Consider the following 16,337-nt stretch of genomic DNA (forward strand, 5'->3'; position numbering starts at 1 on the left):
AGAGAAACCCTAAGTTAACCTGTTATTCAACCTATTTGGATAAATAAAGGAGTGCTTTCAAATGGTAATCACATGCCTTACCTTGTGGTGCCCTGTGTCTCCATGCAGGATAAATGTACTTCTGGAAGCTCCAGAGACAAAATGCAGAGACCTTTTCACAGCTGTCTTCATTTCTTTTTAGAAGATGCTGATTATATTTATAATAATAGCATAAGTGTATATAGCACCAGATAGTTCTAAGTTTTGACAAATAGTATGTTCCTCCGTGCCCACCTTAAAATGGTTGACCGTGGTCTTTATCCTGTAGTTATGACTGCAGCCGTGGAGCTGTGAATAGATACATCTCTCTCTGTAGGTATCTCAGCGGTTTCTCTGTTAGTCCAGGAGTCAGCGACTCTGTGCGTTCCTAATGAAGGCCGTAGGACAGGGAGCTGTGAAGGAAAGCGGAGGAGACCCAGGGTTGGACCCTGATTGACAGAGATGAGTTACGAGAACTACTAAGCTCCAGAGAGATAGCATTAGTCACGCCATGTTGGTTCCCATAGATCTAACACCTGGTTGTTAAAAAATCGTAAATTGATGAATTGTTTAAGGCAGTGACGTTATTGGGTCTCCCCGGTGTCTGTGCTTCTTAATAGAGATTAGACATTAATGCGGATTTATGGCTCCAGCACTGGGAACCTTTACCCATTAAGAGGCAGCAGTAGCTGACTGTGTGAATGTAAAGGAACTGGATGTGCCCCTGTGGACGCAGGAAGTTCCTCTGTCCTCAGCTCCATTTCTTTTTGACAGCACATTTCTGTTTTTGGTGTTTTGTTTTTTTTCCAGCTTCTGCAGCAGGCCACCTCCTCCAGCAACCTGGGTGCATTCAGTGGCATTCAGCAGATGGCGGGTAAGTCATGAGGCCTGCCTGGCGTTTGGACCGCACTGTTGTCTGACTTTGGGGTGGGTTCAGAGGGCGAAGAAGACAGTAAGGGGAAAGAACCACAAACCTGACCTGTTGGCTTAGGTGTTAAAACTTAGAGTAAGCTGCTCGGAAGTTGATTTTTTACCCCTGGCATCTCCAACAGTTACATAACGAGAAAATTGGGGGCTGAGAATTCCTGCATAGTACCCTCCAGAAAGTAGAAAGTGTTAATCGCTGAGCTGTGTCTGTCTGCGACCCCATGGACTTCAGCCCCCCAGGCACCTCTGTCCATGGGATTCTCCAGGCAAGCATACTGGAGTGGGTTGCCATTTCCTTCTCCAGGGGATCTTCCCGACCAGGGATAGAACCCAGGTTTCCCGAATTGCAGGCAGATTCTTTTACCCTCCAGAGTTGTGTTTTGTTTTTTTTTTTTTCAGTGGGTTTGACTGCTGGGAGGTGGGGAGGGGGTGGATTTCCAGCAAGAGTCGTGTATCCAAGGCAGCCGCCATGATTGACGTCCTTCTAAAATTTTAATAACAGGCAGTCAATAAAAATGTTTTGTCCTCCATAATGAAAGCTAGACTTGCAGACCTATCTCTGACTGATACCATTTCAGTCCCTTGATAACCACAATTAACAGGGGTGCCTTTTTTTTTTTAATTTAGAAGAATCCCACTTGATAGAATTGTGCATCAGAAGCTTTTATGGGAAAGTGGAAATCTTCGCTGTCGGGAAAAAAATCACAGTAGGACTGAATGTGAAAGCCAGCCCGTGAAGCGTTTCTTTTGATAATGAGCTGTGCTGGCAGTGGCCTAGGGACAGCGGTTAGTGAAAGGTGGATCCACTGAGCCACCTTCCAGGCTGATACCCTGACCCGTGCAGCGAATCAGGACGTGGGGGCCAGTAACCTGCCGTGAAGAACAGTCAGGAAGCTTCTTCCCCAGTTCCAAAAATGTCGAGGAGAGTGGGCGAGGAGAACAGATTGTTGGCATATTAGAGGCAAGCACAGTTGCTTCCATCAGTGACACCCTGAGTCAATGAGATGAACCCAGGATATGCAGAGTCTAAGCCTGATTTCTTTATCTGCCACCGTGAAAGCTCCTTTTTTCTCTCTTTCTCCTGAATCCATAGCCTTGTGTTACTATTTTTCTTCTCCTTTGTCACTTTGGATGGTACTGGAGAGACTTGGCAGGAGCACACTCAGATCGCTCCTCCTGTGCGTCCTGTGGCGGTCAGCCCCACCTTCCGTGGTGGCCCCTGGGGCTAAACTGTGCCCTTTCTGATGGGGTGGACTGGCCTGCAGTAAGAGCAACGCTCGGTTACCCGTGGCCCTTTAAATCTGCAGGCACCGCCCACCTATTCTGTCATAAGACAGCTTTGGGATTATTATAAAAAATAGATGTTAAAATAATAAGGAGTGAAATCATTCGGCAGAATGTTAATGAACACAGTTGAGAAAGCTGGCCTCGGAGCTAAGCATCTCCTTGAACGGTTGACTTATTTTTAGTTCTGTGAAGGGGGCTGGAGAGACAGAACTTAAATATTCAGGGAGTTTTCTACATTTTTAAAAAAGAGAAAACCTCCGGATTGCACACTCTGAAAGAAATGTCAAGATGCATCGTGTTTTCCACCAAGGCAGGATTTTTCTTCTAATCAGTCGGAACCCCCCGCCCCCAAATTCAGAATAAGAGTCTTCCCTTAGAGGAAGCCTCAGGCTCTCCCATTGCCGTGGTTACATTATGCAGAGAAGGTCACTGGGTCCCGAGGCTGCTGCCGGGCGTGTCTTCCCGGGTGGACAGGGCGCCCTGCCACTCTTCATTAGGCTGTGAGCCCGTGGCGCACCAGCTTGGGTCAGGATGTTGGCGTCTGTGCACCTCGCACTCATTTATCAATGGAGGGTATCTGGGAGTCACCTTAGAAGGTGTGTGGAGCAGATGGCCAATTTAAAGTCAGTCTGTAAATGCGCTCAGCCTTCCAAAATACCCCTTTCTCGAACCCTCAGTGTGAAACCCAGCACCAAGGCTGCCCAGGCTGTGCAGTCAAAGGCCGAGTGTCCCATTTTCTGCTGTCACCTTGAGTAGTGAGGACTGAGGATGGGGGTGTCACGGTTCTTCTGCTTCACCATTTCTGTAACGAGTGCCCTTCATTCCTATGGAAAATCAGGAAGCATTATGGTATTTTTTTATTCAACCAAGTTGTGTGGCCCCCGGCTCTTTCATTGTCTCCCAAAAGTAGGGCTTTTCTCACCGTCAGTCACCTAAACCCATCCTGGAAAGTGGAGGGGTCATAGGGGTCCCTTCATGGAAGAAGGTTCCCCCGCGCACTGAATGAGGGGGGGCCCTCTTCCCCGTTTCCCTAAAAACCTTCACTTCCTATCCGTCCTCCCTCACCTGTGAGTTCTCCTGAAGTATCGACGCTAAGAGGGTGTGGCCTCCTCTAACTGGCATTTGTGGACTATTTTGGGGCTGCTGAGAGTGAGTAAACTTATAAATTGGCAAGTGCAAATTTACCTTCTGCATACAGTCCCAATGAAACTCAAGTGAAATGCCTGGTTTTTGAATTAAGAAATTTGACTTTAGCTGGACATCTAAGCCACAAACCATTCCATAAACTAACAGCAGTATCTTTAAGAATGACTTGTAAAAAAAAATAATAAGAAAAGATAAGAAAACAAAAAAAGAATGAGTTGTGGAAGGTTTGGGGTCAGCGAATGGGTACAGTGTCCTGCGCGTTAACACACGAGCGTGGTTCTCACCATGCTCTCACGAAGAGGTGCCTCATCCCAGACCCCTCCTGGGGCCACAGCGCCTGTAAGCGAGTGAGGCTGTGGAGGAGCGAGAGCAGTGTCCGACTCTTGAAACCCCGTGGACTGTAGCCCGCCAGGCTCCTCTGTCCATGGGATTCTCCAGGCAAGAATACTGCAGTGGGTGGCCATTTTCTCCTCCAGGGCGTCTTCCCGGCCCAGAGATTGAACTTGCATCTCTCATGTCTCCTGCGTTGGTAGGTGGGTTCTTTACCACTAGAACCACCTGGGAAGACCCATGTTCATGTCTAGAGAGCCGACTCCACGTGGCAGACTTGAGTACTGCAGCTGAGAGCACCATCCACAGACGGTGAATATCATCTCGGAAAGCAGTGACACCATGCTGTGAACAGCTCTGAAAACAGGGTCTGTCCTACAGGAAACTGAGGTGTCTCACCACAGTCTAGAATGTCTCATCTGAATGACTAAACATTTTCTGTTTGAGGAGAAAATAAAGCTGGAAAAGAAAAAAAAAAAAATTAGGTGACAAGTTTCTAAAGTAGTTACATCAATAAAATCAAATGAGACATCAACTATATACTTCTTTGTTCTAAAAAAAATTTTTTTCCTTTAAATTAAAAGTAACTTCAGAAGTGTTTTACGATTTTATGAAAGGGAACCTTTCATAAATCTGAAGTTTAAAAAGCAGAGAATATAACAGTAAGGCTGAAATCTTTATAAGCCGACTGCTGTTATGTGCGTCCTTTTCATTTTTTGTGCATCCATCAAGTTGATTGATTTTACTTTCCCTCTTGTGATAAAAATTCGTCCATTTCCCACTCACACTGTGGTACTTTTCCCATGAATTTCTGAAATCTCCGTAACTTGGGGTCTGAGTTCAGGCCGAGAGTCTGGATTTTTCCAGAAAAGAAAGAATAAGGGGAAACCGGTTTTTCAGTCTTTCGTTTCTTTATGACAATGATCATCTGGAAAAAGCATCGTGTTAGAAAAACGAGGGTAGTATTACACCAGGTTGCTTTTCACAGAGCACTTCGAAATAATCCTGGGGTTCATCCTCACACTTCGCAGCATGCCAAGGAGAAAACCACCACCGGTTACTACGTAACAGTTGGAAAAACCAAAGTAGGAAAAGGACAAGGAAGTGGTGTTACACGGGTCAGAATACAGCACTCCCACACGTGGCAGCGCTGTGCAGCATAGGGACTCTCAGCATCCCATTCCAGAGACGGGGCAACTGAGGATGAGAGAAGGTAAAGAACAAGCTTGCGCAGAGTCACCAAGGTAAGAAATGGTGGATCCACATTTCAGAGTGGCCTGAGGTCCCTGTCCCCGCCCCCCGGCCGTCACTCAGTGCACTGCGTGTCCACAAATCCAGGTATGTTATCACTCAGACGAGTGAAGAGACCAAGAGGCAAATCTGAGCCGTCAATGAACAACGCACAAGCAATCCAGTGTCGGCCACAGGAAAACCCCCTTTCATTCTGGACAGCATCACAAATTTATCAAGGGGTGGTTTTCTGCTAAGGGAAATATTTTTCTAGGATCGGGGGGGCTTGTTAGTACGAAATTGCAGAGGTTATGAAGCGGTGGCCTAAGAAGAGGATCTGATGACAGACAAAGGGAAAACTGCTTAGCTTGATTTCTGACATTCAGAAAGTGAAGTTGCCCAGTCATATCCGACTCTTTGTGACCCCATGGACTGTAGCCTACTAGGCTCCTCCCTCCATGGGATTCTCCAGGCAAGAGTACTGGAGTGGGTTGCCATTTCCTTCTCCAGGGCTGACGTTCAGAAGCGTGTAGTAATTCACTTTCAGAATCTCTGGCCTAAGTTTCCAAAGTCAGAGCGAAATCATAGCGGGCAAGTGTCTGCCTGAAAGAACCACATAGCGACTTCTGTACAGGTTGGAGATCTGGCTCAGAGCAAAGATGGTCTCAGCATGTCTGTGATGAGCAGAGGAGAGAGAAGACTTGGGCCAAAATTGGACCTCATGTTGGGGACACACTTGGGAGGTGTGCAAACTGGACCCACAAAGGCCCCAGGTTCTTCCCAGAGCCCAGCCTCCCCTCCTCCAAACCCCGCACTCCCTGCTAATAGTCCTTACGAGAATGCTCCATAACCACCCATCTGTCACTTTCTAACAGACCTGATTGGCAAGCGCTGGTAACAACTGACATCTGTTCTCGCTTATTGAAATGCAGATTTATGGTAATTGCTCTGAACAATAAGACACAGAATTACCTAAGGTGAACATTCAATTAAATTTTCATGCCCTTCTCCTTATAAATAATTTAAAAAAAAAAACAGCCTTCAGTTTCAAGTAGGCACAGTGTGCACTGTTCGGTACACACTTTCCTCGTTTGGATGTGCACACTTTCCTCGTTTGGAGAAGGGTTGTTTTTTCCAGAGTAATGAGGGGAAAGTTGAACCCCTGTATGCCCAACTTTCCCCGCCCCCCGCCCCACCGCGGCCATCTCGATCTTGGCACATTGTTGGATTTCCTAAAACTTATCTCAGTGTTTTGCATTTCTCGCCGCTCAGATTATTTGCCCCTGGTTTGCGGGATGCCCACCCGAGCAGAGTGCTTTGTGAGGTTAAAAGGTGGTGGTTCTCTTCTCAGGGAAGAGCTGTTTCCCAACCAGAACCAGCATCACCTTGCCCGCCCACCCTCCTCCCTGGCCACCCGTCCCCCATCCCATGCCCTTTGAAGATTTTTGTGTCAGGGGAGCAGAGATGAGATGGGGGTGGGGAGAAAAGAGCTGAGAAGGACAGGACAGGGTGTGCTTACACACACACAGGAAACAATGAAGAACCAGACATGTGAGTTCAACGTCAGCAGAATCAACACCCCCTTTCAGACAGCCGGAGCAGGGATGGGGTGGCCAGGACTGACTGTCCGTCGGGGCTGAGCCTGTGGCAGCTGGAGGTCTAGAAAGATGCTGGTACCGGGAAGTCGGTGCAGTTCACCAGGCAGAGGACGGAGCTCAGGGTGTGTCCCCTCGGAGCCTCCTGAGCTGCCTTCCTAGCTGGAGTCCAAGGCGTTTCCCAGCAGCAGTGGGGCTGCCAGGCCCCCAAGCCCCTGCCCTGAACGAAACGGAAGGGGAGGGGAGATGTCCACACTGCAGGTGAGACCCTCTGGTTACAGGAGCGCCAGGGGCAAGAAGAGCCAAAGCGTCCGTCTCCAGGGCCCTGCACGCCTGCTGTGAGCACAGTGGGATCCTGCCCCACTGGTGTCCGGGGCTCTCCCCACACCCCACACGTGTCCCTGTGACGTGCCGATGCCAGCCGTGGGGCCGGGGTGTCCTCGCTGGGAGGCTTTCCTGCTGGAGGGACGGTCTGGGGAACCGGCCTCAGGCTGCTGCCTGGCCGGAGAGGAGGACACTGCAGGGAGCAGCTGCCTCTGTTGCCCCTGGGAGGTGGACAGGAGCGCCCGTCACATCCCCCGTGCCCGCTGCCCCTGGGCTCCTGGGTCCGGCCTTGGCATGGCCCCTGCCCTGTGTCAGCCTGCAGCGCCGATGTTCTTGGAGAATCTCTGGCTGGTTTTGATTTCTTCCGTTGGCTTGACTGTATATGCATCATGGTTCGGGGCTGGTGGGGAGCGGGTTGTGGGGAGCTGTGTTCTTTGCTCCATTCTCTGCGCTGTCATTCCTGAGCTCGGATTTCTTGACTCCTCCCAGTGGCTGTCGCTAAGCCCAGGGCTGTCGTTAGATGGTTTTCTACCAGGGCTCGCGGCCCTTTTAGGACATTTCGTGAGAATGAGCTTCTGGGTCCGAGTCTTATTTCCAGAAACAGAATTTCCCCCAGTCCCTGGCTCCCCTCCGCTTGGATGGGAGGCTTAGTTTTCAGCCCGGGGCCTGGGGTCTGGCCTGTCGTGGCCGCGTGCTGACAGCTGGCGAGCTAGGCAGCATCTGCAGGTCCTCCTGCCTCTGCTTCTCTCTACCTAACCCCCACCTCCTCGCCTCAAACCCTCCAATGCTGGGGTCATGACGCCTCTCCTCCCCACCTTCATCTCTGCTTTGCTGGGTGGGGTCCATGTTCTCCTGCTCCGTAGTGGTCGGTGGTTGAACAGAGCTGGCCACTCCCAGTGTGGCGCCCCAGAACCTGGCCTTCACAGTGGAGGCAGGGCAGCCCCTCGGGGTGAGGGGCTAAGGGGACACTCGGGAAAGACGACAGGACACAGAACCCGAGGGTGGTCGGCTGGACTCAGGGCAACGCCGAGTGTTGGTGGGTGAGAGGAAGAAAACGCACAGACCTAATAAATATTTGCAGAATGGATTAATTAACGACTGAGGGAAATAGTCAATATTTGAAGCTGTTGCAAATACCGAAGAATGAAGAACAAACAAGAAAAACCTCGTTTGGGTCTGTAGACAATGCTCTTTATAGCAGCGTGGGAACATTTTGTGCTCTTGGTTGCCCTGTTCATCCATCTCCTGTGGCCCCACTTTTCACCTACTGTGAATGAACATGGTGGCTGTGTGTGTGTGTGCAGGTGGGCTTGAAAGCAAATAAGACAACGTTGGCTTGTCCTCAAGGAGCTTAGTGTCTAGCCATGGAGGTCAGCAGTCCCTGTGTGTGATGTGGAAGCAGGCTGCGATGGATGCGTTGGCAGTTAGATGGCGAGCCGGAGGAGTAAAGGTGCCATTGGACGCGGCCCGTCAGTCACCCTCTGAGGGGAAGAGCCTCAATGTCGGGAGGGCCTGCAAGGCTCTGACCCAGAGGAGCAGGCTGAGCTCCTCCACCCCAGCACTGGGCCGCGGTTCCGCAGCGCGGGTCAGAGCAGTTGTCCTGGGAAACGCAGGCTGAGGAGGGTGCTCGGCTGATGGTTACCCGTGGCCAGATGTGCAGACTGCAACATCGGTGCTAAACCCTTGTCTCGTGTGCACAGCCGTCTGTCCGTGCCGGTGTCTGGTTGTCTGTGTTACATCCTGAGCACGTTAGAGGGGCCGCAGGGACCAGGCGGGTCTGTGGTAGCATCCCCCCAAGCCCAGCCCGTAGGCGCATAAGCCAGTGTGGTCCACTGCTTTCAGGAGCCACGCCCAGGGGACCCCAGGGAGGCCTGTGCGCAGTTCATGTTCCCCCAGCTCTGTTTTCCTCAGGCAAACCTGAAAAAATAGGCCCTGCACTTTCCCTTCACAGGGTTCTGTCACCACCACCCTGCCTGACCCCTGACCCCAGCGGGGGACAGAGCTTTGTCCCCAGTGGCACGTGCTCCACGGAGCAACGTTTTCACGCTTGCAGGATGCCGCTGGTGCCTCGTCCTGTTCCCAGCATCCCCAGGACCTATGTGGGTTTGCAAAACAGGTGCTGGCTTTCTCCCTAAGCCACCAGGGCTGGATGCCTCCCAGAAGGAGCCTGAGTATCACTGTGTGCAAAATGGGAACCCAGATCGCAGTATGGACCTAAGGAACTCTTTCCTGAGTAGGATTAAGTCCTGACGAAGGCACCTGGGGTGGAGGAGCAGGGTAGGTAAGTGAGCCTGGCATCCAGGCTCTGAGTGCAGCTGAGGCTCCACACGGTGGCTGAGGGCTTCCAGCAGGCGTGCTCCTAGAACGTTCTCTTGCCCCTCCTCCATCTCCCATCCCCCAGCGCTGTCGTCAGGCCACTGTCTGGAAACCGGGTTGGATTCACTATGTAGACGTGTATCGAATGCCTGGATTTGAGACATGAGAAAAAAGTAAAAGTAGGTCGATAACTTCATTACCTTTCTGTGCAAAATTCCACTGTATGAAGAAAGAACTGCTGTTGCCTGCTTCTCAAATGTACATGGTGGAGAAATGAATCATGGAAAAAAGACGTAGTGTAGAGAATCTCTGAACCTCTGGGGACTCAGGCATAGAGTCTGTGCCTGGCCAGCCCCCCCAGACCTGTCAGCAGAGTTTCGTTTCTCTCCATTCTTTTCTTGATTTTCATTAGCCCGCAATTCATTCTAGTAGTTCCTCTTTGAGATACAAATACATTTAAAATACAAATATTTCAAATAAAAGTATTACGGCACTGCCATTTTTCACTCTCTTCCTTCGCAAATATTATTTGAGTTCCTAAATAAACTGAGAGAGAGAAGTTTGGGGGGTCTGTAATGACGGTGATGGTCACAGTAGTTGCTGATAATTTTGGGGGCTCATGTCATGCCAGTTATTGTGCTGAGTCACTTTTCATTCATTATTTAATCTGCACAACCACCACATGAGTGAGGAGGTAAGTAACTGTTACTACTCATTCAGGAAGCAAGAATCAGAGAGGTTGAGAAATCTGTCCAGAGTCACACAGCTTACAGATCCTGGAAGACAGATCAGTGTAACTTCAGAGCAATAAAGCATCAGTTCTTCTGTCACACCCAAATGCACACTTGTCGAGTTTAAGGATGGAGAGTGTATCCTGAAGCCCTCCCTCCAGGTGACAGCCTCGAAGTGGAAGGCCCTGCCATGCATGGTCCATACGGAAACCTCTTGTCTTTTGTGCTGAGCTGCACTGCCCAGGAGGGGGCAGTTGGGCAGAGGGTCCTGGGCTGGGACGGGACATGTGGTACCGCCCAAGTCCTCAGGGCAGCTGGGTGAGTGTGCCAGCCCCAGGGCCCTCTGTGCTCATCACCTGCCCTCTCTTTTGGGAAACGGGTAAAGTGGGCCTGGTGCTGACGTGCCCTCTCTCTCCCCATTGCAGGCATGAATGCTTTACAGTTACAGAACCTGGCCACGCTGGCAGCAGCTGCAGCCGCAGCCCAGACCTCAGCCACCACCACCAATGCAAATCCTCTGTCCACCACAAGCAGCGCCCTGGGAGCTCTCACCAGTCCCGGTAAGGGGTGGTCCTGCCGCTGGGAGACAGGACGCGGGGGGCAGGGCCAGGTGCAGAGTGGACATGCCCAGACCCCGCCAGGCATCAGACTTAGTTACCACTTTACTTCATTTGTCTTTTTAACGTATCTTTATTGAAACAGAGTTGATTTACAACGTTGTATTCATTTCTGCTGCACAGCAAAGTTATACATATGTCGACAGTCTTTTTTATATTCTTTTCCATTATGGATTATGCCTGGATTTTGAACATAGTTCCCTGTGCTGTACAGGAGGACCGCATTGCTTATCCATTCTATACAAAACAGTTTGCACCTGCTAATTCCAAACTCAGTTCATCCCTGCCCTGCTCCCCACCTGGTAGCCACAAGTCTGTTCTCCATGTCATCAGTCTGTTTCTGTTTCGTAGGTAAGTTCATTTATGCCATAATTTAGATTCCACATAGAAGTGACAGCATGTGATATTTGTCTTTGTCTGACTGACTTCCCTTAGTATGATAATCTCTGGTTGATACTGCTGCAGATGGCTTTTTTTTCTAATGGCTGAGTACTATTCTATTGTATACGTGCACCACATCTTGTTTATCCTTTCAGCTGGCAGTGGGCATTTAGGCTGTTTCTGTGTCTTGGCCACTATGAATTGTGCTGTTATGAACATAGGTGTGCAGTTACCCTTTAAAGAAACAAAAGTTTGAGCATGTGCAGTTTTATCTTCCAAGGATAAAATGAGAAGAAAAGCTTTGCGAGGGAATTCTCTCACATTCCTTTTGTTTGAAAATTGTGCCGTCCCTTCCATGCTGGTGAAGTTGCCCAGTGACGAGGCGCCTCAGTTCCTCAGGAAAGCTCTTTTCTCCTGGTTTTGTGGTGGTGGTTTGTTTTTAGCAATTTAAGAATTCCCTGTTAAAACTCAAAACCCCAAATATCACCTGTGATACTTCACACCAGCTTCGTCCTTTACTTTTGGTTTTCAGCATGGAGGTCCAAAGGGGACTGTCTCTGTTGCTCCTCTGTGGTCCCCTTCTGGGCCTTGTCATTTAAAGTGAGGTTTTCTATCCCCCTCCTTAGAAATTGTTGCCTTATTCAAAGGCAGATGCTGTTTTCTTTTTTATATGAGCTGACCAAATGTGGTTGCTTAGACACCAGGATTTGTTTTTTAAAAAGTGTTTTGCTGGCTTGCCTTCCTCTCTGGGTTTTCTGAGCCTTGATGGATGATCTCAACCTTCTGCTCTGGTACGTGGAGGCACTGGCCTGGACAATGTCCAGGCCCCTTTCTAACTAACAACCCCACGGCCCTCTATCGGCCACTCGCAAAAGATGAGCTGATTGGCCCCTACACTTCTATGTAACAATGCAGGGTTTTCTTCTAGAAACATAGAGAAGGAACGCTACAGTGCCCAGTAGACCAGCCTTCTTCAGGCAACCACCGTGGGGAGGAGAGATGCCCCACAGTCCTTGATTTGTTTCCTGAACACCACGTTTCTAACTCATTTCCCTCTGAGTTCAGTGTTGAGGGAGAAACTTGAAGAGATGTTGTGGAAAGGCTGGACAATGTACCCATCACCTCATCTCAGAGCAACAGTATGTGGGACGTTGCCTTCATTCTTGAAATGTCTTCAAAAACATACCATGACAACATGTGGGCCTCATTCCACACAACAGATAATACTCCTGAAAAATCAACTTTGTAATTTTTTTCAAGAGATTAAGCTATAACTCATGCAAAACATAAACTGGTTATTTAAATATATCCTTTTAAAGAAATATGCATTTTTGACATAATGTATTCCCCCTTATGAAAATGATAGTGATTTTTTTTTTAAAAAAAACACAAGTATTTGATCTCACTAGTGTCCTTGTTTTAGAAATTAGACTGAAGAGTGTTTTGCTAAATAAGAAAACTAAGAATTAACCATCTCGGGCTTCCCCGACAGTCCAGTGTTAAGACTCTTTCCACTGCAAGGGGTGCTGGATTGACCCCTGCTCGGGGAACTAAGATCTTGCATGCTGTGAGGCCAAAAAAAAAGGGACATCTCCCTGTGAGGACTGTGAAAAGATTATATTAAAACAGCAGTCTGAATACCTGAAACTAATACAATATTATAAATCAACTATAAAAATTTTTACCCCAATAAAATTTTTTTTAAAAAAACAGTGTATATACATGGACTGTTTGTCAGCATTTTTAAGTACATTTTGTTTGGAGTGAAAAAACTAAACACTTCTCAAGATCTGAGGCGTGTTTTATTTGTTTATATAAAAAGGAAAAGGATTAGGTCTCTTTTTTTTTTTTTAAGAGAAAACACTATTAACTTTAATTTGGCAGAGGTAGATGATTGTAATTTTTCCAACCATGGCTGACTACCTTTTATTGAGAGTAAAAAGAAGAAGCTGACCACATCACTGATAACAAGGTAGGGAAAAAAGAACACTTTTTCCCATAAAGACTCTTCCTTACATGGCAAGCAGGCAGTCTGCTATTTGGTTCACCAATAGCAGGCTTTAAAGAGTTTAACACTGTCACTACATTGAAATTATTCTCCTGTTCCAGAAGTGACCATTATCATATATGGACATTTTGGTGAAGAGTATGTGGCCTGTTTTTTGCTTGGGAAGCTTCATTCAACTTTATGAAAATATATTCGTCCATTGTGATAGCTGGGTTGGGAATGTGCCTTGGTACCAGGGAATCGGAATTAATATTCCAACATTTTGTTCTCCTTTAGTAGAAGGCTCGTGGGTTTAAGAAGCCAAGTGCAAAAGCGTCTGTCAGCTGATCAGTGTTGATCCTGTGATTGATAGCTAGTGCTTTCAAGGGACTGTGTAGCCTTAGGCGCGGGCCTGGGTGCTGGGGACACAGCCAGGAGCAGGACACACTCCCGCCCCCGGGGGTCTCCTGTCTCTTACGGGCATTCGGACAGGGAGCAGTCACGGGAGCCGTTGTGTATGCCAGGCAAGTGCTGCGAAGAGGGCCCAGGCAGAATATGGAGAGAGGGGATGGAAGGCGGCTTTCCCCTTCCGAAAGGTGGCGTGTGAGCACAAACCTGAGGAAGGTGATGGAAGCATGGCGGCGATCCGGGGCAGGGCTGTCCAGGCAGAGGACCCAGCAGGAGCAGGCTGCGAGGAGGCGGCGCACTGGCGTGACGCCATCCTGAGGAAGTGGTGAGAGGTGAGGCCCATGTCCGCGGATCCACACTCATTCCTTCCAGTGCGGTCAGGAACGTGAGGACATAGTGACCTTCTTAAAATGCAGAGCACTCCAACAGCCTAGGAAGGTGGCCAGAGTGTGTAAGGAAACTTGAAACATACTTGGCCATTTTCAGCTTTTCTCCTGAGACTTGAATGAAAGGGAAAATGTGTCCTGAGATGTATTTTCTTTCTTCCAACCCCAGCCAGGCATCCTTCCCTTTGCTCTTCATATGGCGTCTGGCCCGACCAGAAATCCTGCCAAGCACTGTGTTAGGGAGATGTGTTTCTCTCTTCTGTGTTGAGCAGAGCTTTGCATAAGAGCCGAAAATGTTTCATTAGAGTCCTGAAATGTGGGCAGCAGAAGCGATTTAAATCTACATTTCAATTATTTATCTTAAGTGTAACTAAAAAAATCTGGTGTTTAAGTGAAAGTAAATTATTTGTCTAATTTCCATCAGGGACTCTTCAAAGTCACAGAAAACGTGGTTAGTAACAATTCATGACTCTCCACTTCATCAGAGCAATTTCCCAGGAAATAAAAGGGATGGAATGCTGGTCCCAAGGCCAATGTTCAACAGGGCTTCCTGTTGAACCATGCATAACCAGCCAGTCCATTCAAACTGAAAGCAGATCTTCATCTCCCGGCCTGCCCAGATCTTGGTTCACCTGTTCTTGAGACACCTCTTGTGCTTCAAACAAATCCATCTCGGAAGTACAGGGACAGCTCAGCACCCCCAAACTATTCATTTTTTAACAATTGTAAATTTATCATTTCAGTTCTGTACATCCAGGGACAAACTCCCTACAGCATTATTATAAATGATTTTAAACAGTCTATGCTTTAAAACATGAAAGATTAAGAATTATTTTTTTGTTAAAAAAAAAAAAGATCCCCTTAGGCAATAAATATAGGTTTCTTTGACTCCTGGCCTTGGAATAAACATGAAAATAGTCTCAGTTGCCCATGGTTAGAATAAGTGTTTCATGCAATTATCAGATGGTAAGGAATAAAATTAGAAATTAAATCAGGAAAGAATAAAAACCAGGTAAATGCATTATTATGCCTTTTATGAGTTTCTTATGGGTCTTTTGAAGCCTGATTTAATCGTGTTTCTTGTCTTTTATTTTGGTATGATAATTTTTCCTTTTGTTTACTACAGTCTCCTATGTAGTTAATTAATTCTTGGGTCATTTCTTCTTACCCCATTTCAAACCTGTTGTTGAGGCATAAGTCTCAGTATTGGTAGAAAGGGATGGAGTGTCTGTAAGGGACACTTATGTGGCTGGGTCTTAAAGAGAGATACTAATGTCTGCCCGGCTTGTGGATCTGTTGCCTCGGCCTGGTGGCTTTGAGAGCGTGGACACAAGCGTCAGCATTCCCACTTGAGAGCATTTCTCTGGCGTTCTCTGTCCAAAACGTAACATCTTGTCTGTGTACATCATCCTGCTGACCTTCTATTTTCTTTCTTTTTTAAAAAGATGGTTTAAAATTCTCTAATCCTTCTGTAAGTGCACTCAGTCAAGTGCACACTTCAGAATAACAGATCATTTCTTTCAAGGGTCAAGCACATTTTTAGATGCTTGGGCACATTCTCCCATTCCCACCATTGGCTTTCCCCTGAGATTTTGCTGTGAAGTCTAGGCAGCGTGTTTTCCCACCTTGGAGACATGGCCTCCTCCTCAGAGGCCGCAACAGACACTGCGTCCTGGGGACCGGAGACGCCTCCTCACGGACTCGAGGGAAACAAATCTCATATTCCCGTGAGATTCAGACCTGCCCTGGCTCCTCACATAAGAAGGGCCGGCGAGTGGTGTGTCATCTGCCAGCGTCACCAGGCTGGCTGAGCGGTGGGGACTCGGAAGTTACCCTCTGAGTCATCCCAGAGCCCTTCAGTGTCACGAGAGGCTTCCTCCCTTCCATCCCCTAAGGGTCCCCACACGTGTGTCACAAGAGAGCTCACCTCGTGGGAAGATGTGGATCCCCAGGCTGATTTAACCTGAATTCCCTAGCCTTCTGCTTGGCCAGGCAAGTCCGTGAGAACGGGTTGGACCCGCGCCGCCCCTCCAGTCCGTCGCATGCAAGGGACAGTCGGTGAAGCCTGGAGGGACAGACAGACAGCAGCCTCTGGGAGAGGCCATCCCTCTGGCTGCTGCGGTGATGCCACAACCTCGGGAAGACTAAAGCCAGCCATTCTTCTACAAACCTGTTCTTGCCGCATGGAGACATCCTCTTTCTCTCGCTGACCCATCCTTAGCCCCTGCGGGACCTTCTCGGCCAGCCTGTGGTCCACTGTCCTTAATCGGTCACCGTGTCCAGTCCGTTCTCTCTCTCTTTTCCTCCAACACCGACACAGCCCTGCTGGGTGAAGTTCCCTTGTCCCCGGGCTGTCTCTTCATAGTGCTGAGCTAACACGAAAGCTGCCCGGCCCAGGGGGTGGCAGTAGATACAGACCTCCCCTCTGCTGCAGAGCTTGACTGTCTGCAAGTCTGACCCTGGGTGCGCAGATTCACCCCGTCGTGCATTCGTAGAGCTGTGGCTTCGCTTAGGACTTGCTCACTTTGGGGTGCACGTTCTCAGTATTTGAGATAGGGGCTTTCGTTCCCTGCTTTAAAGGCTCTGGAGACCATGCTGTTTCCATGATTTAGCATAAACTGCCTTGCACGGTCCCAGGCATTGTGTGGGGCCCT

At 48.6% G+C, this 16,337-nt stretch overlaps 1 protein-coding gene across 9 annotated transcripts in view; it reads left to right on the forward strand.

The window, feature by feature from the left end:
- CELF2 (CUGBP Elav-like family member 2) overlaps positions 1–16,337 on the forward strand; it is a 309,038-nt gene that overhangs the window by 269,797 nt on the left and 22,904 nt on the right. For 8 of the 9 annotated variants that reach the window (XM_068987614.1, XM_068987615.1, XM_068987616.1 and 5 more), the window contains 2 exons: positions 829–892; positions 10,330–10,464. In XM_068987614.1, coding sequence (XP_068843715.1) covers positions 829–892; positions 10,330–10,464 — 199 coding nt within the window. The remainder of the gene's footprint in view (positions 1–828; positions 893–10,329; positions 10,465–16,337) is intronic. The other variant, XM_068987621.1, reaches the window with a different exon arrangement.

The sequence above is a fragment of the Capricornis sumatraensis genome, chromosome 15 (genome assembly GCF_032405125.1).
Source record: "Capricornis sumatraensis isolate serow.1 chromosome 15, serow.2, whole genome shotgun sequence".
NCBI classification, from domain to species: Eukaryota; Metazoa; Chordata; class Mammalia; order Artiodactyla; family Bovidae; genus Capricornis; species Capricornis sumatraensis.